General features: G+C 42.0%; 3 protein-coding genes across 5 annotated transcripts; 2 read left to right on the top strand and 1 right to left on the bottom strand.

Annotated features, from left to right (window-relative positions):
* The first annotated feature begins 707 nt into the window (after positions 1–707).
* Positions 708–12,541, top strand: aox6 (aldehyde oxidase 6). The gene is made up of 35 exons (XM_018661308.2): positions 708–805; positions 1,942–1,999; positions 2,128–2,224; positions 3,255–3,363; positions 3,567–3,693; positions 3,925–3,986; positions 4,288–4,365; positions 4,630–4,710; positions 4,866–5,010; positions 5,302–5,394; positions 5,489–5,640; positions 5,844–5,937; positions 6,062–6,171; positions 6,433–6,617; positions 6,873–7,035; positions 7,120–7,203; positions 7,291–7,460; positions 7,554–7,680; positions 7,769–7,891; positions 7,978–8,074; positions 8,173–8,297; positions 8,448–8,581; positions 8,726–8,813; positions 9,056–9,142; positions 9,228–9,419; positions 9,537–9,764; positions 9,861–9,956; positions 10,151–10,279; positions 10,373–10,447; positions 10,538–10,590; positions 10,674–10,788; positions 10,873–10,938; positions 11,313–11,501; positions 11,686–11,853; positions 12,210–12,541. Exons 1-35 carry the CDS (start codon positions 752–754, stop codon positions 12,258–12,260), a joined length of 4,005 nt encoding a protein of 1,334 aa, XP_018516824.1. The 5' UTR covers positions 708–751; the 3' UTR covers positions 12,261–12,541.
* Positions 12,542–13,677: 1,136 nt separating this feature from the next.
* bzw1a (basic leucine zipper and W2 domains 1a) lies at positions 13,678–21,213 on the top strand. 2 transcript variants are annotated; one of them, XM_018661267.2, is made up of 12 exons: positions 13,678–13,812; positions 15,455–15,528; positions 15,638–15,814; positions 16,055–16,149; positions 16,242–16,307; positions 16,900–17,035; positions 17,206–17,315; positions 17,431–17,601; positions 18,285–18,431; positions 19,071–19,209; positions 19,706–19,828; positions 20,468–21,213. In XM_018661267.2, exons 2-12 carry the CDS (start codon positions 15,465–15,467, stop codon positions 20,497–20,499), a joined length of 1,260 nt encoding a protein of 419 aa, XP_018516783.1. In that variant the 5' UTR covers positions 13,678–13,812; positions 15,455–15,464; the 3' UTR covers positions 20,500–21,213. The 2 variants fall into 2 exon arrangements, with proteins under 2 accessions (XP_018516783.1, XP_018516784.1); XM_018661268.2 differs by lacking the exons at positions 13,678–13,812; positions 15,455–15,528; positions 16,055–16,149 and having other exon boundaries at positions 15,737–15,820.
* Positions 20,944–27,120, bottom strand: si:ch211-246m6.4 (transcription factor 15). Of its 2 annotated transcripts, XR_007809042.1 has the most exons (3): positions 24,221–27,120; positions 23,889–24,137; positions 20,944–23,154 (listed from the first exon to the last, which is right to left on the bottom strand). XR_007809042.1 is itself a non-coding variant. In XM_018661269.2 (2 exons), exons 1-2 carry the CDS (start codon positions 24,953–24,955, stop codon positions 23,119–23,121), a joined length of 771 nt encoding a protein of 256 aa, XP_018516785.1. In that variant the 5' UTR covers positions 24,956–26,283; the 3' UTR covers positions 20,944–23,118. The 2 variants fall into 2 exon arrangements, 1 of the variants encoding a protein (XP_018516785.1); XM_018661269.2 differs by lacking the exon at positions 23,889–24,137 and having other exon boundaries at positions 24,221–26,283.
* Positions 27,121–27,164: the final 44 nt, after the last annotated feature.

Below are 27,164 nucleotides of genomic sequence, written 5' to 3'. Positions count from 1 at the left end.
TTCCTTAACATGTAGATTATGTGTGTCTACAGGTCATATAAGGCTGGTGTGGGCGTTTCTATAGTCCTGTACGATCAAACTGGATCAATCAAGTTAGAGTTAATTAGCAGTGTGAGACAGGAAATACGGTGATAGTAGATCTAAAAATAAAACACCTAAAATAGATGTAAAGTAGTAATTTTCAGCATAAAAAGTCATTGGAACTGTTGAATTGTGGTATAAATCTTAATATATATATATATATATATATATATATATATATATATATATATATATATATATATATATATATATATATATATATATATATCTCTTCTTTAATATGAATTTGCTACACAAACTTTCTCCAGACTTGGTAGTTTAATCACTTTGAATCCCCTTTAAAATATTCAAATTAACCAGTCCCCAAGCCAAAACTTTCCACTGGCACTACAGTGTTGTATTTATTATTATTTTTATTTTCAAATGTTTTGCACATGAAATCGCAATCTTAAAAGTAACCACAGCCTTTTCACAGGTTCACATGTAGTGGAGTATTAAGTCAAAAGAGCTTAACTCTCAAAAAATTATTTACCACCCCTTTAAGGTTGTAATTCAGAGCAATATTTAAGTAAATGTACTTTATTTTCCACCGCTGCCTTTTTCTGGACAGTTGCGTCTTTTATTTTGAAAGTGTCAACAGTCGGAAGTGCTTTAGGTTGCTTTGTACTTCATTTATCCTGGTGACAGATTGGTTTTTTGCACTTCAAAGATGTCAGCGGGGAAAGAAGGAGACACTTTATGCTTCTTTATCAACGGCAAAAAGGTAAGTGTAACATTTATGCTATAAATTAAACGGTTTGTGGCAGTGTAACTTGTTTTAACTGTTTGTTAGCTTGTAGTTAGTTTCGTCAACGTCCGTTACAAATGTCAGTTTTCAAGCCTTAAAAAAGGATTTTTAGCGATTTTCCCTCAACTCATAGAGCAGTGTCAGGGACCTACGCAGGTAAAATATTTACAAAACTAGCTAAAGTAGCCACAAATCAACAACCAGTGTTACAGAGAAATCTGTAACCGGTCAGATTCATTGACGGAAAGAGCCGAGAGGTTAAACAAATAAAAGCTCAACTGACCTCAACTGTAAAATTTATGACATAGTTTCTATTAACGGCTAAAAAAAGTAAAGTATTTGACCCATTTTTGGTTTGGAGGGAACATTTTAAAAAAGCTGTATCCCAACTCTACAAGAAGAGTCATTAACTTTAATTAAAAACAGCTGGACATACAGTAGGTCACTCATTATAGTGTATAGTAGCCATTGTACCAACAACAGGAGTATTGTTGGAATGCAACTAAGTACATTTACTCAGGTACTTAAGTACAAATTTACTGTAAGTATTCACATTTGAGGCCACTTTAGTTATAACTACATTTCAGAGATAAAACTGGTAGTTTTCAATAAGAGATGACAGGAGACACAGACTCCTTTGTCCTAATGGCTTTAACCTAGAAAAATACATAGAAAAAAATCAATGACATGCATGGAAAAGGAAATCAAATAACCTTGAAATTAAATTGCATGCATGCTAGGACAGTTGATCTGGAACTTGTGTAGATCATTGTTTTGTAATATAGTGGTTATGTTTGTCATATTATTCCATTTTATCTCTTAGTTTGAGATGATAAAAGCAATTAGTTTATATTTTTTTATCAGATTTTTTTTTACTCAATAACAGTGCTGTATTGGGCTGGTGCAGATAGCTCAACTTGTGTTTTTATTTTAATTAAAAATCACCTTTGTACCTTTAGATTCAAATTGCATTTGCTGTTCCAGAGTATTTTTCTTTTTGCATTTTTCATCTTCTCTGCAAAGAAAGTGGCAAAATCAACCTTTTTCCCTTTGTTTTAACATGACCACCAACCCACAGTGTGATCTCTGATTGTGATTTTCTGTGTAAACAGGTAACAGAGAACCATGCCGACCCTGAGACGATGCTGTTATCCTTCCTCAGAGAGAAACGTATCCTTTGAGTCTTCAAATCCACCTTAATATTTAAAGTTTTTTAAACAAACTGTATGATTTGAGCACCACCTTCAGGTTCCTGTTCCATCATCAGAGGTTGGTTATCTCCTTGACGGTGACTTCAGTGCGGTTAACTGGGACCAAGTACGGCTGCGGCGGTGGAGGCTGCGGGGCGTGCACGGTCATGGTGTCTCGCTATCAGCCTGCCACCAAAACCATCATGTATCCTTTATTATACATCACATGGCCCCGCTGCTGGGCTCTGATTGGGTGTTAATGTGTTAAAGTTTTAAAAGCACTTTATTGTTGTGCACCAGCAGAAAATGACACAAGTTTGCACTAGAGCTGATGATTCAGCCAGCTAATATTATCAGCCAATAACAAGTTATCATAATAGAAACTATCATTTAGAAATTTTGCTGCTGTTACGTACGTGTAGTGGAATAACTGGCATACGTACTTTAGTTACTTTAGCTCATCAGACTGCAGCATATTCATGAGTGTGTTTGATTTATCTAAATGAAGTTCTTCACCATCCTCTTGACTTTAGATCAGATGTGTATAATTTTTAACCTTTACCAGAATTAAACCAGGATTAGATGGAAAACAAGTGACAAAACACACCACAGAGAGTTTTATTTTTATTAAGCTGTGCTTGATAGTTTCTCATTATTAACCAATGAACGACTCCTCCCTGGTGGGGACACAGCGGTCTGCTGAGTCTGCTAAACTCCCCACAGCCAGTGTTTGTTACAACTGGGTGTAACACAGACACGAACAAGGTTGATAAAATTCCAAAATACCAAAAATACCAAACACTGCCACCATTTTTTAAAAACTAAATTAGATTCTCAGAAAACAAGAGTTAGTCTGAATGTGAACTGGCTTTCTGCCAGAGTGGTTTGAACATTTACAGCCAAGAGTTAACAGAATTTTTTTGTGCTGGCTGATTTCCTGTTCTGGAACCAAACCAATACACAACATCTGTTTCACTCCTTCCCCGTCCTGTAGCAGAGGAGATAATCCATCACAAACACACACACTTTCAAATGTAAAACCGACTTAATTAGTCATCTACATAGCTGCTTATTATTTCAGCTCTACACAAGTCATTAACTTCACAGTTAAACCCGATTGCTGACCCCTTCGTGTGAAGTTTCAATAGTAGCATCAACAATAAAGATTAAAGTCCACTGTAATGTTTTCTGCAGCATGTTTCCATCAGCACAGTTCACCTTTACTATACTATCAGACATTACTCAGCCAACGCCTGCCTCCTGCCGCTCTGTCAGCTCCACGGAGCTGCAGTCATCACGGTGGAGGGCATCGGCAGCACCAAGACCAGGATCCACCCTGTACAGGTCAGTGTTACTCATGAGCAGCTCAGCGTTATGTGCTGAGGGAATAGAGAGTGTCTCATTCTTTTCTCTTTTATTTAATTACAAGTCTGATTTCAGTAACTGAGGAAGAAACAAAGAGACCAAAAGCACTTTTACTACATTTCATTAGTGCATTAATACTGTACAAATACATTTGAATTGGGCTGTGGGTGTTGTGTTTACAGGAGCGAATAGCGAAAGCTCATGGCTCCCAGTGCGGCTTCTGCACTCCAGGGATGGTGATGTCCATGTATGCTCTGCTGAGGAACAAACCTCAACCAACCATGGAGGACATCACCCAGGCTCTGGCTGGTGTGTGAAATCTGCTCTTCTGAACTCTGTTATGTTTACAGGTCACTTCTAATGGGTTTTAACATGCATTTATCACAAATTATGTGCAACTAATCCAGTTAAAAGCAAATTATTCTTCTGGGTGGGAACACATCAAGTGATTTTCCATGAAGTACTGCACATTGTCTAGGTACACAAACACAGAAATCTGATATGCACTCAGCCCTTTCCTCACATGTTGCTGCTTTTCAGGTAATCTGTGTCGCTGTACTGGATATCGCCCTATTGTTGACGGCTGCAGGACCTTCTGTCAGGTACAAAGCTCAGCTCTGCAGCTAGTGCAAGTGACATAATTCAGGAATAATCAGCAGTGAGGCTGATGATGATGTCTGATATCACAGTCTTATGACTGATTAGTTGTTTAGTATCACAATACCTGAGTTTCAGATCTGATAGCAAAGCAGCAACCAAAAAAAAAAAACAATCACAAGTACAACTGAAAGGCTTTGTCTGTTATAAATCCTTTTGATCTGGTGATAGAAAGTCATGTGATGTGAAAGTGTCATGTGTAATTGCTGCAGTCAGTGTGACATCCATGTAAAATGATCCCAACAGGAAACAAACTGCTGCCAAGCCAATGGAGTCGGAAACTGTTGCCTCAATGGAGCGAACAATGCTGATGAACCAGAGCATGTGAGCGAAAAACTGATTAATTTTTCCTTTTTTTCTACTTCTCTCTTTGTCCCTTTTGTCTTTTACTCTCTATTTTTTCCCATTCTTTTCTCTTCTCTCCTTTAACCTGTAATTAACACCAGTCACACCCTCTTCTGAAAAGATTTCACTGATTATTGCATCATTATTATATATTTCTCTCCACACATCATTCCTGTGATCATGCTGTAATCCAGTTTCAGTGCTTGTTATTCTGCCTCTTTACCCTCTCATTATGCCCTGCAGGAAAAGCCACAGTTGTTTGACAAGGATGATTTTCTGCCACTAGACCCGACACAGGAGCTGATCTTCCCTCCTGAACTGATTGTAAGCCATCACATGTTGTTTCACACAACAAGAGGTTACCTTGTTTGGTGTCAGCACTTTTCAGAGATGGGATTAATTTGTGTGTGTGAATTATGTAAAAGAACTGAGCTGAATTGTCAGCAGTCGCAGTATTAAAAATGGCCGTCTCTTCATAGCTGATGGCAGAGATGGCGAACCCACAGACTCTCACCTTCTGTGGGGAGAGGATGACCTGGGTGTCCCCCACCTCTCTGGAGGAGCTGGTCCAGCTGAAGACCAGTAACCCTAAAGCTCCACTGGTGATGGGCAACACCAACATAGGTGACCAGTACAACCAGTTTCTGCTGTTCCACTTGACCACAGCTACGTCTGTTGACTAAAGTGCAGTCAATTTACTCATTTTCACTGCCTTTGTTTCAGATTTTCCAGTTGAAAAAATGCTTTTAAATTATGGCTGCTCCTCCTATTAAAAAGGATGATCTTTTTTTCACAGAATGTTTAGAAAAAGGGTCTCTCAGTCAACAAAATGCTCCTGATTTATAGACTCAAACTTCTTTTGATTCAGAAAAAACACAGTTAACTAAGCGGTGGTCTTTCTGCTTTGTGTTGAAGGTCCAGACATGAGGTTCAAAGGTGTCCAGCATCCACTGATAATATCTCCAACCAGAGTTACGGAGCTGTTTGAGGTCACCCAGACACCACAGGGTGGGACTTTGTTACACAGAGAGTAATTCTGCAAAAAGTACCACAGGTTTCTGGTTTTGTTACTGGCTGTGTTAACATACTCGGTTTTCTGCAGGTGTTTGTTTGGGAGCAGGCTGCAGTCTGTCCGAGGTTCGGTCTCTTTTGGAGAAGCTGGTTCCTCAGCTTCCAGAGGAGAAGACCGAACTCTTCAAGGCCCTGATCCAGCAGCTGGGGAACCTGGGAAGCCAGCAGATCCGTAATGTTGCTGTAAGGAGATGTCTGGCATTCTTTACTTTAACCAGTTTCTCTCTCTTCTCTTCTTAACTTCCTGCCTTTCTTCCTCCGTCTTTCCTTCCTTTACTAATTTTCTTCTCCTGTCCTGGAGAATAGATGAAACATTATTTTAACAGATTCACATCAGATGATTTGATGAGTTTGCAGTGTGTTAATTCTTCTTTTTACACATTTAGTCTCTTGGAGGTAACATCATGAGCGCGTACCCTAATTCAGACCTGAATCCTATTCTGGCTGCTGGGAACAGCAAAGTGAGCGTCATTTCCAGCGGTGAGTTGCCACCACTTTATTTAATTGAGAAAAACAAAGGCTTTCCAGAGGAGCCTCTGCTGTTTAGACTAAAAAAAACATTTCTCAAGTCTGATTAACAAGCCTTTCTGTCTGAATCCACCAGGAGGAAGACGAGAGGTTCCTCTCAATCAGGACTTCTTTGTGAGCTTTGGGAAAACCATCCTGAAACCGGAAGAGATCCTCGTCTCTGTCTTCATTCCCTTTTCCAGAAAGGTAAAAATGTTCTCTCTGAGAGAATCCATCTGCACCCACAATTGTTGTTATTGGTCAGGTGCTTGCAGGGATTTTTTTTCCTTGTTGTTTAACATTTAATTTAACTTGTTGTTCCTCTTCCACTGCTGTCTCTGCTCATGCTCTTTCCCCAGTTCTCCTTCTTTATTCCAAACCAAAAGAGGAAAACGATGAGGAGGCATTCTTTAAAACCTTTAAAATGATCACGTGAAAGTGTAATATAATGCTGTGTTTGTCCTGCAGGGTGAGTTTGTCCGAGCTTTCCGTCAGGCTCCGAGGAAGGAGAGCTCTTTTGCCACCGTGACGACAGGGATGAGAGTGTTTTTCTCTGAGGGATCTAGAGTGGTTCAGGACATTAGTATTTACTATGGAGGAATGGGACCGACCACCGTCAGCGCTGCCAAAACCTGCGCAGCTATTGTCGCAAGGTCAGTGTGGTATTTATTGCATGGGATCATTTAGTCTAATCAGCACTTTAGGCTTTATTTCCTTGTGATCAGAAGTGAAAATTCTCCTGTTTCATCCTGTCTCCTTCCATGGTTTCCTAGTCTCTGGCTTCCTCACTTTCACTGCATTTCTTTCGCTTTTTGCTCCTCATTTATCTTTAACTCTTACAGCTGAAAAATAAAAACCAGATAAAATGAAAACCACACTTTCCTGTGCTCCGCTTGTGTTTCATTCAGGCCGTGGGACGATGAAACCCTCAGCCGAGCCTATGACATCCTCCTGGACGAGTTGGCCCTGCCTCCTTCGGCCCCGGGAGGAAAAGTAGAGTTTCGGCGCTCCCTGACTCTCAGCTTCCTCTTCAAATTTAACCTGGAGGTCCTGCAGAAGCTCAGAGAAATGGTAGGACTGAGCAGGGGCTTTAGAAAATAGCCACTGCTGCAGGATATTGAGACAAGGGACTTAAAAAGAGTTATTTTCTTACAGAATGTGATCACAGATGAGCTTCCTGAGAAGATGCAGATCAAGCCTTTACCCAGAGAGATCCAACGCAGCCTGCAGGAGTTCCAGGTCAGAAAATAAAGAAGTCATTTTAAGTATGTGTGTTCTCACATCTTAAAGAAGAAACAGATTGTGAAATATTTTCTCCTCATCCAGCATGTGTCAAAGGGCCAGAGCAACCAGGACCCAGTGGGACGTCCCATCATGCATCGCTCTGCCATCAGCCAGGCCACAGGTGAAGCCGTCTACTGTGATGACATCCCCAAAACAGACGGGGAGCTCTTCCTGGCTCTGGTCACGAGCTCTCGGGCACACGCTAAGATCACGTAAGGAGAAAGTCACAGTTTCCTGGAGATTCCTGTTTCACAGCCAACGATCTCTGAATCTCCACTTCCTGTTTTAAATCTTCTGTCCAACAGAGGGCTGGATGTGAGCGAGGCTCTGCAGCTGCCTGGTGTTGTCGATGTCATCACTTCCAAAGATATTCCTGGGAAGAAAGTCCGTTCAATGTTTGGCTATCACGAGGAGCTGCTTGCTGAGTCCAAGGTAGTGTTTTCGTTTTCAACTTGAGCTCCAAGAAATCATCGTGTTTGATGTCCGCAGTGTAATTATCTCTGTTGATGTGTGTTCTCAGGTGTCGTGCATCGGTCAGATGGTATGTGCGGTGGTTGCTGACACCAGGGCGCACGCCAAACGAGGCGCAGCAGCTGTGAAGATCAGCTACGAAGACCTGCCGGACCCTGTTTTCACCATAGAGGTCTGAAAGTGCAACATTCACTGTCAAATCTTCTCTTGGGCATAATCACAGCTCCTCATGGTGTCTGTCCTCTCTCACTGTGACAGGAAGCTGTTGAAAAGTCGTCTTTCTTTGAGCCACTGAGGATGATCGAGAGAGGAAATGTAACTGAGGCCTTTAAGAGTGTTGATCAGGTTTATGAGGGTAAATATCTGCTTTGTGTTAGAAGAACATACCATGAACACCACAGCACATCAGCCCTGTCTTTTCTAACTATCTGTGTTTGTAATTGTTTTCCTCAGGAGAGATGCGAATGGGTGGACAGGAGCATTTCTACATGGAGACTCAGAGCATGCTGGTTGTTCCTGTCGGTGAAGAGACAGAGTTCAATGTTTACGTCTCCACACAGTGGCCAACTTTAACTCAGGTACACCGAGACACCTGGACACCTGCTGTTGTTTTCTGTCTCAGTCCTAACCTGAAGTATGCTGGCACCTGATGGTAACTAAAAGAGAAATCCGAGCTGAGGAGGATTTGTTTGGTTTTCAAGGGCTCTGTCTTTTTTTTCTGACTGCAGGATGCAGTTGCAGAGACGCTTGACATCCCGTCCAACAGAGTCACGTGTCATGTCAAAAGGATCGGCGGAGCGTTTGGAGGAAAGGTCACTAAAACCTCCATTCTGGCTTCTATCACCTCTGTGGCTGCATGGAAGTAAGTCACAGTCACATGACTGAAAAACAACAAACAGGATGTTTAAATATAGGTTTTTAAAATTTAAAAATTTCTTGTATAAGCCAGCGTGTATCAAAATGAAAGGAAAGGCTGGAAAAGTTGTTGTTTTAAATTTCTGTTCAGGACCAATCATGCAGTCCGCTGTGTTCTGGAGCGAGGGGAGGACATGTTGATTACAGGAGGGCGTCACCCCATCCTGGGAAAGTACAAGGTACAGTAACACACTCTATCATCCAACGTGAGACTGATACTGATACTACAGATCGGCCCCAAGATGAATCCAACGGGTTACAAGATTATTCAAGGAATGAAAAGATCAACAAAGGAATAAAAGAAAGGAGAATCTGAGAAGGAAATACTGCATCACTCAACAGAGGACAGTTCTTTGTAACACTAATGATCTAAATAGTTTGATGGAAAGAAACCCTGTCAGCTGAGTGCTGCTTGTTTCAGGTGGGCTTCATGAATGATGGAAGGATCGTGGCTGCAGATATCCAGTACTTCACCAATGCTGGCAACACTGTGGATGAATCTGTTCTGGTTGGTAAAAGAAATTTGACTTAGTTCTTAAAGGTGAGCGGTCAGACTTCAGCAGTCTGCATCACTGGATTTCTTCTTCTTGCAGGTGGTTGAGAAGATTCTGCTTCACATGGACAACACCTACAACATCCCCAACCTGCGAGGCCGTGCCGCCGCCTGCAGGACCAACCTGCCTTCCAACACCGCCTTCAGGGGCTTCGGCGTGCCCCAAAGCATCATGGTTGTGGAGAACATGGTCAACGATGTGGCTGTGGTGCTGGGACGCCCTCCAGACCAGGTTACATCCCATCTTACCATCAACCTGATGTTATTCTTCTTGTAAAATTTAAAAAAGGAACAGTTGATATCTTGCTTTATATCTGAACTGAGTTCCTGTTTCCAAATTCTTTATCAGGTGCGGGAGATCAACATGTACAAGGGGCTGTCAGTCACCCACTACAAGTTTGAGTTCAGCCCAGAGAACATGCTGCGCTGCTGGGAGGAATGTAAGGCCAAGTCTGACTACAGCGCCCGCCGCAGAGCCATCGACCAGTTCAACCAGCAGAGCCGCTGGAAGAAGAGAGGGATGTCCCTCATTCCTATTAAATATGGCATCGCGTTTGCTGAGAGCTTCTTAAATCAGGTCTCCTCAGTTTTGTCAAGTTGTAAACAGAAGATAATGTTAGTTTTAGTCTGTAGTTGAATTTTCTCCTTTTTCCCCTGTGTGTTTGTGGGAAAGGCTGCAGCTCTGGTCCACATCTATAAAGACGGCTCTGTTCTGGTCAATCATGGGGGGACGGAGATGGGCCAGGGAATCCACACTAAAATCCAGCAGGTACTGTGACAAAGCAGTCAGGGTGGAAATAGGCTTCCTCTGACATTAAATCTCTGATCACTTATCCTTTATTTATCTTTCAGTTTAATGACATTCCTGCACAAGTTTAGTAGAGTTGAGAGACTCAGGCATAGTTTTTATCTTTTGCTGGTATTATCCTCCAAGCTCAGGGTGTGTTTCCTGTGTGCTGTTAGGTTGCAAGCCGAGAGCTTCATATCCCGCCCTCTAAGATCTACATCAGTGAAACCAGCACCAACACTGTTCCCAACACCTGCCCCTCTGCTGCTTCCTTTGGCACTGATGCCAACGGCATGGCAGTCAAGGTCAAGTCCAGCTCCTGCATTAAAAACTACTCTGTATTCTAACAGTAAATGGAATAATATTTGTAAGTATCATTTCAAATTTCTGTCATTCAGAACGCCTGCCAGACTCTGTACCAGCGACTGGAGCCATTGAGGCAGAAGGATCCTAAAGGATCATGGGAGAGTTGGGTATGAGTTGATGAGTGTAGATTAATCCTGAAGGATCACTGGAAACTGAGGCAGCATTTTAATAAATTTCTTTTTGTCTTCTGTGCTCAGGTCAGGGCAGCGTTTTTTGAGAAAATCAGTTTATCTGCTACTGGATTCCACAGGTAAGACTGATCTAAACTCTGACCCTCTGAAATAATGACTTAATGAACCTGGAAAATAGTGACAGCTTCTTGTGTGTCCTCAGAGGTCCAGACCTTTACATGGACTGGGACAAGATGGAGGGTCAGCCTTATGCATACTACACGTTCGGAGCGTGTTGCTGTGAGGTGGAGCTGGACTGCCTCACAGGAGACTACAGGGTCAGAGCTCACACCTTTAACCTTTACACCAGACAGACTTTTTCATGAGATCAGGCTGAGAAAACTGTTTTTTTTTTCATGCAGACTGTGAAGACGGACATTGTGGTCGACATCGGCAGGAGTCTGAACCCCTCTGTGGACATTGGGCAGGTTTGTAACAGGATCTGAGGGACGTCCAGGGACATTTTCTGTCACAGCTTATTTCTCAGAAATTCCTCTAGAAAAAAACAACAGCTGATAAAGCAGCACTAATCCTGTTTTCTGGTTCTTTGGTAAAGGCTCACACAAATGAGGCTGTACTGTTACACAACATTGTCAATTTTCGACCCTCTGATATTTTTAAAATCACAGGACCCATGAAATAAATGTGACTGTTGCAAATGTGGATGAGCATTCTTTACAGTCTTTTTCTTCCACATTCTTTAATGCTGGTTTGTGTGGGAAATGAGCAGCACTACTGTTCTACAGTTCATCTCTCTTTTGACTTTCCTCCTGTCTCTCCTCTATCTCTCCGTCCCTCTCAGATTGAAGGAGCGTTCATGCAGGGTTTGGGTCTGTACACCCTGGAGGAGTTAAAGTTTTCCCCCTCTGGGCTCCTGTACACTCGCGGCCCGTCTCAGTATAAGATCCCCGCAGTGTGTGACATGCCGCTTCAATTCAACGTCTACCTGCTGTCAGACTCCCACAACCCCCACGCCATCTACTCCTCAAAGGTCAGAGGTCGTCATGTACATATGTACAGATTTATTTTATCAGGTCCTTCGTCTTTTCTTTTTATCTTTTCCTCCTTGTTTTATCCTTTTAAATATTTAAGTTTCACCTGTCAAATACAGATGAAACTGTGATTGCTTCAGTCTCCACAACAACTAACATACCAATGATATTTTGGCTCTGCAGGGTATTGGAGAACCTGTCCTCTTCCTGGGCAGCTCAGTGTTCTTCGCCATCAAAGACGCTGTGGCTGCTGCTCGCTCGGAGTCTGGTCTAGTCGGCCCATTTTCCCTGGACAGTCCAGCAACACCAGAGAGAGCCTGTCTGGCCTGTGCCTCCAGGTTCACTCAGAAGGTAATAATATGAGAAGACTGATGTTCTGACTCAGGAAGTGCAGTGGTAACCAGTTGACATTTTTGTTGACAGTCTGTATATTTTCAAGGTTTCAGTGTTTCTTCCAAAATATTATTTTGTCAAGGAGGAAACACTCCAATCCACTGAAATTAAACTGAGGAATTCAGAGTTTTGGGCTTTTAAGGCTCTTAAATCAATGCCAGGAAAAATAAAGTGAGCTAACTTAAACAAAATGAATAAAAGGAATAGGTCAAATAATCTTTTGCAATAATATAACATAACTCATTGTCACAAAAAAACATGAGCATATACATTTATTAATTTCTGCTAATGTTTTTGTTTTATTTTATTTCCAGATTCCAGACAGTAAACCAGGATCTTTCAAACCACGGGCCTTAAACATCTAAAACTGAAACTAATTCTTTTCTGTTGTTGCAAGCTAGAATGACTGTGAACTCAGCGTAACTAACAATAATGTACTAATACAGTTAGTTTACTAATTACTTACACCATAAACTATCTTTACATGTGTATTTTTAAAAAACAAATCAGACTGAACAACATTGCACATTTATCCTCATTCTCAACCATGTATAATGTGAAACAACTGCATCATGACCACTTGATTTTACAGCACATTTGAATGTGTATCTCTGTTTCAACAACAAAATAAATAATTATGTCTTAAGTGCTAAGTTTCTATGTGTTATAGTAGAGACTAAAAAAGTCTGTAAACTGACACTGATTTGTCTTGTGGACCGAGGATGATCACACATGGACGCATCATGGAGTCACAGTCCCATTCATCAGAGATGAGGCCTTCAAGAGCGACAGGAAGTGCTGGGGATGTTTTGTCTTTGTTGGCATAACTTAAAATGTCATAGTAACTGTCCAAAGTGATTAATTTTTATTTGACAGTTGAAAGCCAGTGTATGATAAAGAGCTGCAGTTCTCCAATATGACCACTAGATGGTGTTATATTACCTCTAAGCATTAAAACTTTAACTCCCACATAGAAAACAATACTGACTGGTTTTGGCGTGGGCTGTGGTGAAGATGAAAAGCTCTCCCTTGACCAGCCGCAGTTTGCCGTAGCATCTGTCTTCACCTGTGGCTTGCTGGAAAGCAGACTGATGCATGCTGGGACGACCCATGGGGTCATTGGAGGACTGGGCCTCTGATGTGAACTGTGACAAAGGGGGACAGAAAGGTCTAACAGCTGATTTGTTTGATCAGATAAATAAATGCCACAGAGACAGGGGTGTTACAAGAAGCTACTGCAGCACAGAGGAGGCTTTGTTAGATTCTGTTCAGCAGGGGACGTGTAAAAAATAGATTTGAAACAAACGGTGTCTTCATTCCTGTTCTGCCTGAGAGTCCAAATCTAAGCACCAGGTTGCAATGATAATAAAAATGCTAATTTTTTACAGGGAGATTTCATCATCATCATCATAAAATACACAAATTCATTTATTTTGATTATTTTTTTTAACTTCTTGCATTGATATTTACACTTAATGTCCTTTAAGGTATCTGCAACTTAAGCTTTAAGTGTCCATGTGTTATTTTATCACATTTATAGTTTAATCTCAATATCCCTGCATTCAAAATCTAGTAAAGTAAGGTATTTAAAGGTAAAAACAATCCATATGAAAATATGAGAAAATGTTCTGCAGAATAATCGACTTTAAAAAACAATTGTTTTCAGCCCTAACGATTTTGAACAAAATATATAATAGATTACAAATATCATCTCTCACCTAGAACAAAAAATAAAAGATTTTTTTAAAGTTTTTTTTATTTTTTGTTGGACGGAAATCCCCTTTAAATCACGCATGCGCAGCGGGCGGAGCCTGCGGAGGTCCTGTCGGAAAGGTCTTTTTGTTTGGGCCGCTGAGAGATTCGACACTTGGTTTGATTCCCCTGGTTAACAACCGTTTTTTATCTGCATTAATTTCGGTGAGTACCTCAATTCCTACCTTCCTCGTGTTCTTTCACACTTTAACCTTCTTCTTAAGACTCTAAAATGTAATGTTAGGAAGTGTAAAATAACGTTTTTTATCCGGGAATGTTGCAATCATGGGCGCCGCTGGAGGGCGAATTTTGGATTTCCTCCGGTTTCGGATAGCTAACTTACCATTAGCCATATCTGTTCTATCTCGATAGTAACCCACATTTTGTAATGACATTTCGACAACAGGTTGTGTTTAAGGACGGATTAACTAATCGCCATTGTTCTCCGTGTGTATGCGGCGGTTTAGTAATCAAGGTAACATGATTAGCTATCCAGCTAGCGGGCCCGGCTAACCAGCGCTGCTCCGGCGCATGGCGAGGCCTGAAGTTAGCTAATGCTAACCTACAATTAGCCAGCTGTAAAGTGAGATAGCCTTCCTTAAATCTGAGCCAACATCTATCCTTAGAACTTGTAAATGCCTTACTAAGCGTTTACAGCATTAGGGTCACGCTTGTTAGTGCTGATTAAAGTATAACCTACAACACCTGGCTAATTAGACCACCCAACACCCACCAGCTCCATTATACCTCCTGGTATTGTCTTTTGTTTGTTTTGTCTTCCTTTGCTTTTTCATTGGTAATATATTAAACCAGCTTTGTGTAATTTGTCTCTGGTAAGCTCAACTACAATTTGGCTTTAATTTACATGATACTACAGTCTATTAGCAGGATTAAATTTATTACATTTTCTCTTGCCTGCCATGGTAATTAACATTTTTTTGTATCTGGTGGTCAAGGTCTTGCACTTAAACTGAAAGTAAGATTCTTTAACTAGTACGACAGTGAACAAGTTATTAAATAGCACTTTATGTAGTGTTAAAAGGTCTTTAGAAATGTCGAGTTTAACACTAATTCAGTATTATAGCAGGATATACTGTATATAAATTTTGGCCTTTTTAAGGATTTTATTTGACAATTAACTAAGTTATACACTTACATGAGACTGCATTTATGCCTTAATGAAACTTAAAATACACATAGCGCAAGGATAAATTTGAAGTTCCAACAATGTCATTTGTCGGTCAGCAACTATTTTGATTATTGGTTTCTCCAAGATACAAAAACTTTACTTGGTCCCACCCCCTCCAATGTGAGGATTTACTGGCAAAGCAAGCAAGCGAGGAATAGAATTGTCTGATTAGCTGTGAAAATAATCATTAGGTGCATTCTTTCATGTTTTATGTTGAGCTTTCTACTTCTTCATAGTGATGAACATTGGGTGCTCTGGGTGGTGTATGTGGGATTGAGTCTAAATAGTCAGGTTGACGTTTCACCCAGCGTAACATCGTGGCTCATTGGCGTGTTCGTAATAGTTTTAGGACAGGAATGACCATAAACTCTGTGCAGAGATCAGTTCATTGTTGTACCACTGGCGACAGGCTTTCAACTTTGTCAAATTTGAGTTATGTAAGAATAATTTACGGTGTTAAACTCGTTGTTAGTGACATGGAGCTGACCCAGGTTACACCCAGACGCAGGGAGTACAAAACATAATTAAAGGGAACACAGTGTGCTGGTCCCTCGTGTGTAAACTTGTAATCTGCCTAACTTGAGTAAACATTAACTGTCTGCATTTTAACCTTTCCAGAGTGTCTTTTATGAATAATCAAAAGCAGCAAAAGCCAACGCTAACAGGCCAGCGTTTCAAAACGAGGAAAAGAGGTCAGTGCTCATCGTTGCTGGTTTACATGTGTTCTGCTTTGTATGTTTTAAATCTGCACAAATCTAACCTCGCCCTTCCAACCTGTGTGTGCATGCTCTCTTCCCACAGATGAAAAGGAGAGGTTTGACCCTACTCAGTTTCAAGAAAGTATCGTACAAGGCTTGAATCAAACTGGCACTGATTTGGAAGCGGTTGCAAAGTTCCTTGATGCCTCTGGCGCCAAGCTTGACTACCGCCGGTATGCAGAGACACTCTTTGACATCCTGGTGGCTGGCGGAATGCTGGGTGAGTGTTTGGGGCAAAACGGGTACTTCATGTGTGTACATGCTTTAACTGATGTCTGTAAGAGATTTGTAAATGCCTTGAATCACAGATTCAAGACCTAAACTTTTCTGAGAGTACAGCAGTGCGCATTAAGAGGAGCAGAATAAAAGCAGTCTTACAGCTGTGATATAGGCAGGAAGTTAACAGTCCCTGCAGTTCCTTTTGTGACTTGAATGGTGGTTATTATCTTCTCTCCCACAGCCCCAGGCGGGACTCTATCTGACGACATGACCCGCACTGAGTTCTGCCTCTTCACGGCACAAGAAGACCTGGAGACAATGCAAGCATATGCTCAGGTAAAAAGCAGCTACTGTTAAAAAAATAGATAAACACTCATTAAACACAAGGACACTGACCCAGTGTTATTTCTTTTTCTCACCAAAAATAGGTTTTTAACAAGCTGATCAGGCGTTACAAGTACCTGGAGAAGGGTTTCGAAGAGGAGATCAAGAAGGTGAGAGCAGATGTTGAATGCTCTGGTACAGTTTTTTTTTTTTTTTTTTTTTTCTAATAAACTAAGCTCACAACCGGTTGGACGTGTCTCCAAGATGGGGGGGGGGTGTGTGTCATGTTAATGTGCAGTTATTGGACTCCAGCTGGAGCACAAAGTGATCTTTTGTTGACGGTGCGGTTTTACAGTGATCTGGCAGGTGTCAGTTGGTGAAGTCACAGTTGATTATAGTTCAGAAAGTGACTGTTTTCTACAGGCGATGAACTGTTTATCTGTAGCTGTAATGAGACATGAGATGCCTCAGGTTTGCAGGAAATAAGGCTGTGAGCAACTTACAGTCCTGATGAGTCTCTTTTGTAGATCGTCCTTTTTTTTGACCGATATCAACGTGTTTTTAACAATTTAAGTGTTTGCTCTCCAGTACTGTGAGAAAGCAGTGTTAATGTCCTATAAAAGCAGATTGTTTTATAGCTGGAGGGCAAATAACTCTGCAGGAACATCAAGCATTTGCCTACAGTCAAATCAAATCAAAGTTGTAGGAATGAGTAACCTCTGTAACTTGCACACAGTAAACCTGTTTTTTCCATCCTTGCAGTTGCTGCTGTTTCTAAAAGGGTTCACTGAGTCTGAGCGCAACAAACTGGCCATGCTGACCGGTATCCTGCTGGCCAACGGCAACATATCAGCCTCCATCCTGAACAGTCTCTTCAACGAGAACCTCGTCAAAGAGGGTGAGGACACTCTTTTATAGGAAAGGCCTCGCAGTGCCCATCTCGTAAAGTCGCCAAATATGTTTAAAAGCACTAATTAAAGGGTTTTTGTTCTCCACAATCAGTGGTCTACACTTTCATATTTGGTATTTGAGTACAGCAGGAACCAATCTTGTCTTTTCTCTGTTCAGGGGTATCTGCAGCCTTCGCTGTCAAGCTGTTCAAGTCATGGATCAATGAGAAGGACATCAACTCTGTTGCTGCCAGTCTCCGCAAAGTCGGCATGGACAACAGGCTGATGGTAAATGAACGGTCACAAATCTAAGATGGCTCCTTTCCCTGTTTAAGTTTTTGCAGTTGATGCATCTGACTTGTATGTGAATTAACTGAAACCTGAAAAAAATATGTTCCCACAGGAACTCTTTCCTGCCAACAAACGGAGCTGCGAGCATTTTTCTAAGTACTTCACCGACGCCGGGCTGAAGGAGCTGTCCGACTTCGCCCGAAACCAGCAATCCATTGGCGCCCGTAAGGAGCTGCAGAAGGAGCTCCAGGAGATGATGTCCCGTGGTGACCCTCAGAAGGAGGTGAGGCTGCTTTAGGGCAAAGATTAACCACTTATGGTTTCCTCTGGGTTCACAAATCAAAGCCATGAGTACGACATAGAACAGGACTGCTGCAGACAATATGAAGATAAATATTATCAATCCTGTTTGTGTAGAATCAAATTCACCTGCAGCTGAGCGATAAAGCACCAAATATTCCCTGATAAACAATATGGCTGCTGTAAAGAACACTTTGAAGCAGCTCAGGACAGAGGCATCGTCTCTGCTCAGTGGATGCAGGTGAAAGTCTGAATTGTTCCTCTTTGCCAACAGACTTTCTCGTGTTTGGCACTTGTCCTCATTATTGACACTTCCCCTCTTTGCCATGTTGCATAATTTTGTTTTTGACGCACCAGCAGTTCAGAAACTAACTAGTCAACAGCACGACAAAGGCGTTTGTACAGTGAGTCATTTAAGTTGAATACAAATTAGCAGTGTCAGTGTTAATTGAGACCTAACAGGCACACAGTGCATTGTTTGGGGACAATACAGCCTACCCAGCATGCCACTCCTCATCTCTGAGCTTTTGGTGATGTTAAATGGCTGTTTTGGATCCAGTTTTTGATGGAGGTGAAAAGTTTGGCTGTGATTTGTGAGCTCCTTAAGAGTCTCCACCTCATATTCCTCTACATGTGAACGTGACGTTTGTCTCCCTGTCGCTTCAGATCATCGCCTTCACCAGGGAGGAGATGAAAAAGGCTGGCCTCTCTGAGCAGACCATGATCGGCATCATCTGGACTAGTGTGATGAGCTCCGTGGAGTGGAACAAGAAGGAAGAGCTGGTGACCGAACAAGCCATCAAACACTTGAAGGTACCACAATTTTTAAAATGTAAATAAATGTCCTGAAAATAGTTTAAATGTCTTGAGTACAGTTAAATAAAACCCCTCAATGACTTAAAACATCAGGCGCAGTTATTGAAGCCATGGAGAAAATGTGTACGTGGTGATTCTAAAGAATTAGGCAATACATTGCACTGCAGGTTCTGACAAGTCTGAAAAGGTTTTGAGTCTGTCTACTGCTGTAGAAGGTTCAATGTTCTGTAAGGAGTCAGTGCTCTTGTGTAGGTTTGTTGACCAGTAATAACCCTTTGTTTTTCTCACCAGACTCCATTGACAAAACAATATTCTCTGTAGGAATCCTATCCATAATGTTAAAATGGAATTTGCACCATTTATATGATGTTCATATTCATAGTGTGGGAACAAGAACAACCTCTGTAAAATAAAGCAACATTAGTTGCAGCACTGAGGAGGCACACTCAGCTGCTGTTGCTATAATTAAAATCTTGATCCTGCTGTAAATCAATGAGCTTAAATGCACCAACAGCCTTTCGCTACAGACATGATATCTCCTCAGAGAGCGAGCTGAGTGCATTTCCATCTCTGCCCCAGAGAGGAGAGCTGTTGTCTCTGCAGCAGCCGTATTTACTGTGTCTCTCGTTCTTGCAGCAATACAGCCCTCTGCTGAAAGCCTTCACCTCCCAGGGTCTGTCTGAGCTCAGCCTGCTGCTGAAGATCCAGGAGTACTGCTACGACAACATCCACTTCATGAAGGCCTTTCAGAAGATCGTGGTGCTCCTCTACAAAGGTTGGTGTCGCAGCCGCTGAGGAACATTCAGCTGCATCGATGCCAAATGACCCTAATATAAACTATCCACTGACCGTTTGTCTCGTTTTGTTTTAGGTTTATGAAAATCCGTTCACTTTTAACGCTGAGAAGTATGAGGTCATTTTTCAACATTTCCTTGACCTTAAACTGTGGAACCTCCTAATGCTTGGTGTCATTTTTAACAAAACTTAGTCTGGCTTGTCGTTGCCCTTTAGACGCAGCTTCAGCTTCTGATTGGTGAACAGATTTCCCTTTTAAAAATCTATAAAAAGGCTGATAAGACATAAACCACAGCACATTAGAAAAGTGCTTCCTTTTCCCAACTGGTTTTTAAAGAGCCACAAGCAGAACTTCCCACCAAGCATCAGTTAACTCACTTCATTTTCAGGCATTTTGAGCGTATCTGTTGAATGTCATGTTTGTCGAGTCCTGCCGCAAAGCTTTGACACTTTCCCTTTCCCCTCCTCCTCCACAGCGGATGTATTGAGTGAAGAGGCCATACTGAAGTGGTACACCGAAGCCCACCTTGCCAAGGGGAAGAGCGTCTTCCTTGAGCAGATGAAAAAATTTGTTGAGTGGCTGAAGAATGCGGAGGAAGGTAAGAAAACACACTCGCACTCCTCCACCCTTGGGCGGTAAACGTTTCATACAGAAGATATTCTGACTTGTCATAGCAGGAAAATCGCAGGTAGAACTCTTATTAATGATTTCTCATGCCAGTGTAGATAAGATGACAAAATTCTGCTTTTATTAAACCTGTTGTTTAGAAGTCAAAATGAATATACAATGAAATACAGTAACTCTTAAGACATATTTCCAGAGATAATATTATTTCTTTATCGTTTTATCGTGCAGTTTGCTCCATCAGTCGTTTGGTGAAATATCACAAAGTGGCACAATTTCCCAGAGCCCAGCAAAGAGTGTAAAAATGAGACGAATCGTGCTTCCTTCACGTACCAGTTCTTTTGGAAGAATGATGTTCGATCCCTCCATTAGAGCAGAGTCTTGTACAATCAATGCCACAGAGCATTGACGCTGCTCTGGTGACTCCTTGTGGCCCAACACTGCACTGAGACACTTTTCCTTTAATTCGTCACCTGAATAACTGCTAGACTGATTGATAATGTAAACAATGGCTAGTTGCAGCTCTACACACAAACCTAATATTGACGTCTGAGTAATCAATAAATGTCAGAATGTTGGTTGACCTGTAATTTTTTTTGTTTTTCTTCTCCAGAGTCAGAGTCAGAGGAAGAGGAGGCAGACTAAAACCTCCATCGCCAGATGAGCTTTTTGTTTTCTTTTTTTTAAAATAAGTAGCAGCAGGAGCAGTAGAATGTCTTTTTCCCTTCTCTCTCTTCTACCTCCTGTTACTTCTTTATCCCCAAACACACACTCACCCTTCCACCACTCAAACACTTAAATGTTATTTAAGCAAAATTAAAAAGGGCTCAGTCCTTATTCGTAACCTGTTTGTCGCGGCTGACCGTGGAAGAGGAAAACTATGAATTCTCCCCTTTTATTTTATTTATTTTTTTTGGTATTCTTGTTGTAACGCCTTCTGTAATTTGGATACAAAACATTCCATGAGATCTCGATGGCCGCTGCTCGTTTGAATCTGAACCAGAATTTGGTTAAAATTCAAGTTTGCCTTTTTGCCATGCGACTACGAGGCTGACAAAAATGTTGATACAATTCAGCCAAATTTTTTCATTTTCTTTTTTGTTTCCCTCCCCTCTCCCGTTTCACTTTTTATTTTGCCCAGCTCATGTTTTGGCTCCTGTTCGGTCTTAAACTTCACCTCCTTTCTTGACTTTCGGGTAAACCTGTACCGCGTGTCGAGGTCACTCTGGTCAGTCTGTCAGAAGACACGCACCCCTGTAAGATGCCTCGCCAGCTAACTGATTATTATTGGTTTCTACTTTCTTTAATCTGATATAAACCGATTGACTTTTTTATGAAATAAAGATTATTGAAATGGTTTTTACTTTGTTCTTTGGCTTTTTACTCAGGTTTTTTTTAAATCTACAGAAATATACAAATTTTTTTTTAGCTATAATTAACACCAATCTTATGCATGGAGTCATTTGATAACAGGAAAACCTTAAACCTATTACAGTTTATGAACTCTAGGAGTGAAGAATTTAACAGATTTTGTTTGTTGCTCGTGATTTTTCTGTCACTTTTTAACACCACACTGGCTGAAACAAACTTAAATTATAATCATTTGTACGTTTGATATTTTGGCATTTGAATACCACTTTTGAAATTTCTATCTTGCATAAAACGAACACTGTAGATGACACTGAACGCATCAAAAAGAGGACAGCTTGATATTTTTGTTTTTATTGTACAAAAATACATTTATCTTCAAGCAGCTTCTCGGTAATTGCGATGTGCAAAGGACACAGTTGTCAGGTATTCAAGTACTTTTTTTTTTTTTTTATACAGTCATGTTACACATTAGATTTAGAGGTAGGCCTTCATATTTAAAACATAGGTCTGAGGTAGTGTGCAACATTTCCCAGTGATAGTTGTTGTCTGTGTTTGCTGTAGAATTCATATCAGGGGATCCAGTTGGTTGTAGAAGGATTATATTTATACATTTTTCCAAATAAGTGCAGAAGGCACTTTATGTATCGGGGCATCCCACGTTCATGTGCACACAAAACATCAGTCTTGTGTTTTTAAAGTGATACAGAGATTGTGCAACAATGCAAAAGTAAACATTTCACCACACTGCAAATAAATTTATCTCAACATTTCAGCTTGAATTCAGGTCAAAACCAGAACTTTTGACAAACAAAAGAGTTAAAAGTTGTTTCCTCCCTGGGAAAAATGTTTTGCACATTGTTTTTGTCTGCATTTTTCCAGCCTACCAGTCAGTGTAATTTCAAGTGTTTGCTGCCACAGAACGTTTTCCCTTTGCAGTTTTATTAGATTTTTTTGGTCTTTTCCTTTGTCCTTTGCAGGATGTGATTGTTTTATTTGCAAACTGACTGAAAAGTGATGTGACTTCACTTCAGATGAGGCTCCATAACTCATGCTGTGGGAGATGTGACTGAGCCTGATCTCACTAGAAATCCATACTTATCTGGGTGTGCAAAATAGCGACAGCTCTTTAATTCGCATATGTACAAAAAACTATGGTAGCAGACTCAACCAGGGAACCATTTTTAAACATAAAACTAAGTGAAATCTTCCCCTGAGTTTATCCAAAGTTACTAACATATGCATGATCTCCCTGATTTTGTAGAAGCCCCCCCCCCAAAAAAAATAGTGCAAACTGTTGTTGCAGGGTATTTGCGCCTTGTGTCAGATATTACAAACAAAGATGGGGGGCACTTTTCTGATTCCTGAGATGTCGATATGCAATGCTTTAACGTGCTGTGTCCTGTCTCTGTTTTTGCAGTTCCTGCCGTTCACCACTAGAGGTAATAGACCAGTTAATTGCGACGTTTCTGACCGCACTTGAAGGCAGCATTAACACCACTCAACTGACAGCGACCGCTGCAGTAGCAGCTCTTCAGTTTCCTTCATGTGACTAAAGGCGACAAGTTTTTTTTTTTTTTAGGAGTCAGACATGGGGTGAGGGGGTGTTGGGAGGTTGGGGGTTTGTACTATTCGTGGGACCAAAATAGCCCCCGTCAGGTGCAACTTTACACATCGGCTCAGGTTACAGCTCAACCAAAACACAGAGGTTCAGAAGCACACGGCCTTGAACAGAAAGTGCTTTTCAGTGTTAGTTCTGTCTTCGGTTTTCTAGTCTAATCCAAAAATAAATATATTTATATATGTACAAAGTCCTACAGGTGAATCTTTACAACACGTGTCTACATGTAAACAACATTAAAGTGGACTCCTGGTCTGTCCTGGAGCCGCTTCGCTTCACACAGCAGCTGAGTGCTTCCCTCCATCTCTGAGCTGTGGAGGCAAAGAAATGTCACTTTAATGCAGTTCAGTGAAAGCATCACGACCTTTAACCTATGAAAATGTACAGTTTACTGTTATTTACAGCTGACTTTCTCTAGGCACACACAAGTTCCACTACACTTTAGGAAACAAGTGAGTTTAAAACATTACTGCACTTGAACTAAGAGAAAGACTTTAAGAAATTTCAGGTTGATTTGTGCTGGAAAGATGTGAAATGAATCCTCAGACAGTTACTCATCTGTGTCTTTTATGTACATGAAGGGAATTAGGATTTGTGGACTTTATGAGAGAAGTAAATCTTTGCAGAGCGCTAGAAAAAGTTCAGGCTGCTGTGATAGTGAAAATAGAGTATTACATTTAAAAGTCACAGTGACATAATATTACTGATCTGGTGCCAGTTTCTAGTCTCTATTTTTAACTGTGAAGTGTTGCCACCACATTGTGTAAACACTTCTAATCCACTACTACACGTGCATTCAGGATAAAAATCGTTCTCTGGGTCGAAAATGATCAGTATTTTTAATATTCATATCCATCGTTTCCACTAACATGGTGCCTTTTAGTTGGTTTTAATAAACTGTGGAACCTAATATTTAATTTATAGGGGAAATTCAGTTTGTTTAGTTGATACACATTGTATTGAATAGTCTGAATTGAACTGTATAAATGAAATACCTGGTTATACACAGTATAATTGATCATTAATTATAACCACAGTCTTTTACCTGTGCCAGATTTCTTTCAGATCCAGTCTGCAGCTGCGTCAGGGACTTACACTTATTTTAAACCTGTGAAGGCACCACAGCATGTTTTCATTTTGTGTTGTCAATCAGTGGAGAAACAGGTGTCACTCTGGTGACCCCAAATCATCTTTGAACCACGTCTCCTCGTGCAAACTCAGCACTTGAAAATCTATTTCCAACATAAAGATGCTGCAGCCTGAACAGGTGTCCAGGTGTCTTCCTGGATGGAGACTGTGGAACAGATTTGGAACAGGCAGCTTTGGCGATGGTCTGTGCAGGAGCTGGACTCTGTTTGGATGTGAACGGACACTCACCAGTTTCCTCTGGTTGCTGAGGCAGAAAGTGCAGATGGGCCGCAGGGAGGGCGCGCTGAGCGCGGCGGTGCCGTGCAGGATGCTCTGGTAGCGGAGGCAGGGCTGTCCGTCCCGGCAGTCCTCCCCCAGCAGCAGCACGTTGGCCAGGTGGGAGATGTAGCTGGAGGCCAGGCGCAGCGTCTCTATCTTGGACAGCTTCCTGTCGGCGGGCTCGGTGGGAATGAGCGTGCGGAGCGCGGTGAAGGCCGTGTTCACGCTGTGCGTCCTGTCCCGCTCCCGCGCGTTGGCCGCCTGCCGCTGCTTACTGACTCCGGACAGACGCGCGTCTCCGCCGCCTCTTCCACCTCCGCCGCTGGTCCGTCTCCGCCTTCTCCTCCGTCTCGTGCCGGCGCCACGAGAGCCGCCGCCGCCGCCCCCCATCTCCTTCCCCGCGGGGTCCCCCGGCTCTCTGCGCGGGCTGCAGCCGCCGGTGGACTTTCCGTCGGAGCTGTCGCTGCTGCTGTCCAGGTCGTCCAGGTCGGAGGTGAAGCCGTCGGGCTGCGCGGTGCGTTCGCTGCCTGTGGACTTCATCCTGGCTCTGCTCTGGTCTGACTGGAGCTGCTGGGGCCGTGCGGGCGGGCGGCTGCTGCACATCACTTTATCCTGAGGGTGAAAATAGCACCGGGGGGCCGAGCAGCTGCCGCCGATCCGGTGACCGAGGGGGTTTGCGCCGTCCGGCCCCCGACGGATCGGCATACCATTTGTAATGAATGACGGCTGCTTTCTGGGTCGCCAACCCGCCGCGGAAAAGGGAAGACAGGTGGAGCTTAAAGGAGGGGAGGAGGGGGCACCTGTTGTGGTCTGCAGGATACGGGTTTAAATTAGGCTCGACCGATACGGGGCTTCCCTTAGGGTCGATAGTGGCACCATAGATTATTACTGAGCAGGTATAAAGTTGGGATTTTGGTTTGAAGCTGCACAAAAAAGTTTAATTTGTTTTACTAAGATCAGAAAGTTCGAAACAATTATTTTACTTACTGTAATTAGTGATTTTCCTACTGAAACTCCAGTGAGATGGAATGATTTTTGTATCCAAAGCTCTTTCAGGAAGGGTGACCATAACACTATATTATAATCTAACTGTGGTTAAGAAAATAAAACAGTTTGTTTTCCCTCCTTTTTCCCACAAGAAGCATCAGAGTGTAAAATCAGCACAACACAAGGCTCTGATATGCTCCATAATGGGTACAGATGTGGCACATCTGTGCAGTAGATGTGTCAACACACATGTACTTTCCAATAAAAGTCCATCCAGTCACAGGTTTTGGCCCAAAAAGATATAAGTGTGGCACAGTATAAATAAATATAAGTCACCTGTGCCCTCATGTCTATGTGAACACATTATGATCAGAGGTTTGGAGATACTAACCCTGTTGAGTGAATGTTTCTGAGTTTGAGTGACAGAACAAACCTGAGTCGTTCTTTAGTTGCAGGCAGGAAGCAAATCCAGCTGTGAAGCAGTTTCTGGACCCTGTCTGAAACTGCCTGGAGGAAAACACTGAGGTTTTCCAGTGAAAAGAGGCGTAAGTGTCATATCTTCCTCAATAAAACTCTGACTGTGTATTTGGAGACTTTGAAATGTAATAATCACACATGTATTCAGACAGCTCCTCCTGTCTGACTGTGCTGATGAACTTGACGGACTGGTGTTTGTATGTTTGTGCGTTTGTGTTGTGTGTGTTGGCGTCCAGGGTGGAGGATAACTTTGCTGCCTTGGCCGGCGGCTCTGAGCTTCCACTGAGTGAACAGTCCAGGTGTACCCGCCCCGTCCTGTCCCGTCCCATCTTTGGGAGTGGATATAAATATCTGTGAACGGACGATGCCTTGTGTGTGTTGCTGTAAAGGCTTGCAACAACCTTCAAGCTGGATTGTCAGTTTAATTCAGATCACAACAGAGAGATGAAATTAACTGACAATTATTGATGTTGTCTTGTAAATGAATTTGGTGATAATTTAAATTTCTACTCAGCTGTTTTAAAACATCAAACCATCCACACTGAGCTGTGCATTTCATAAACAATCCATACCTCTGAGAGTTTTATCTGCATTTCTGTGGATTTTAATATTGTTGATTATTATTACTTGCGCCACAAGAGGGCAGTGAAACCCTAAAGATCATTTCTCTGAGGTTTGTGGGTTTTTTCCTGCAAAATATTGAACTTTGGGAGTGTCAAGTCATCATCCAATTTCTAAAAAAAACCCCAACAGAAGATATGTAGTAATTGCTTGAGGTCAAAGGTCATCTACCTGCAGGATTAGTCCTGCTATAGGAGGCCCAGTAAAGAGCATGCACAGCAACATATTTAGCAGTTCTATAACTTTGAAAAGAAAAATCTGAAGACATTTTGAAGCAACATGCACACAGGCATATGAGTGATAGACACAAATATCATCAGAGGGTCAAGTTTGCTGCTCCTGCTGTGCTCTAACAAACCATCCAGCTTCATCCTAATCAGTTGTAAAAAGTCAAACGGCTCTTTAGTTTTCAGCCGGGCGGAGGCAGGAGTCGGGGCAGAGTGGAATCCTAATTGGTGCAGAGCTAATGCGGCCTCATTAATCTTTTAATCCTCATTTCCTTGCGGCCCCTGTGGCCCCGACCCGCTGGCCGTGAACTTGTCTGGCCCCTGCAGCAAAGTCAAATGGCTCTCTGCTGCTGCTGCCGACAGACAGCAAGTCCCAGAAAACCTCAGGGAACATCAGCAAAATAAACACATCGGACATTTTGAACATTGTGTGATTGCCTTATAATCTTTTATCAAATCTATACTTCTCAGGTGACCCCATGCATCCTCTGGTACAAGGAGACAGACGCAGTTCTTCAAACCATGCGTAGATCCTAAAGGTAAGATCCTGTTACAGTTGCAGTCATATAATGTGATCATATCGTGCAGTTAAGTTGACCTCA

The sequence above is a fragment of the Lates calcarifer genome, linkage group LG7_2 (assembly GCF_001640805.2).
Source record: "Lates calcarifer isolate ASB-BC8 linkage group LG7_2, TLL_Latcal_v3, whole genome shotgun sequence".
NCBI classification, from domain to species: Eukaryota; Metazoa; Chordata; class Actinopteri; family Centropomidae; genus Lates; species Lates calcarifer.
This window is presented reverse-complemented; position numbering and strand designations above follow the sequence as displayed.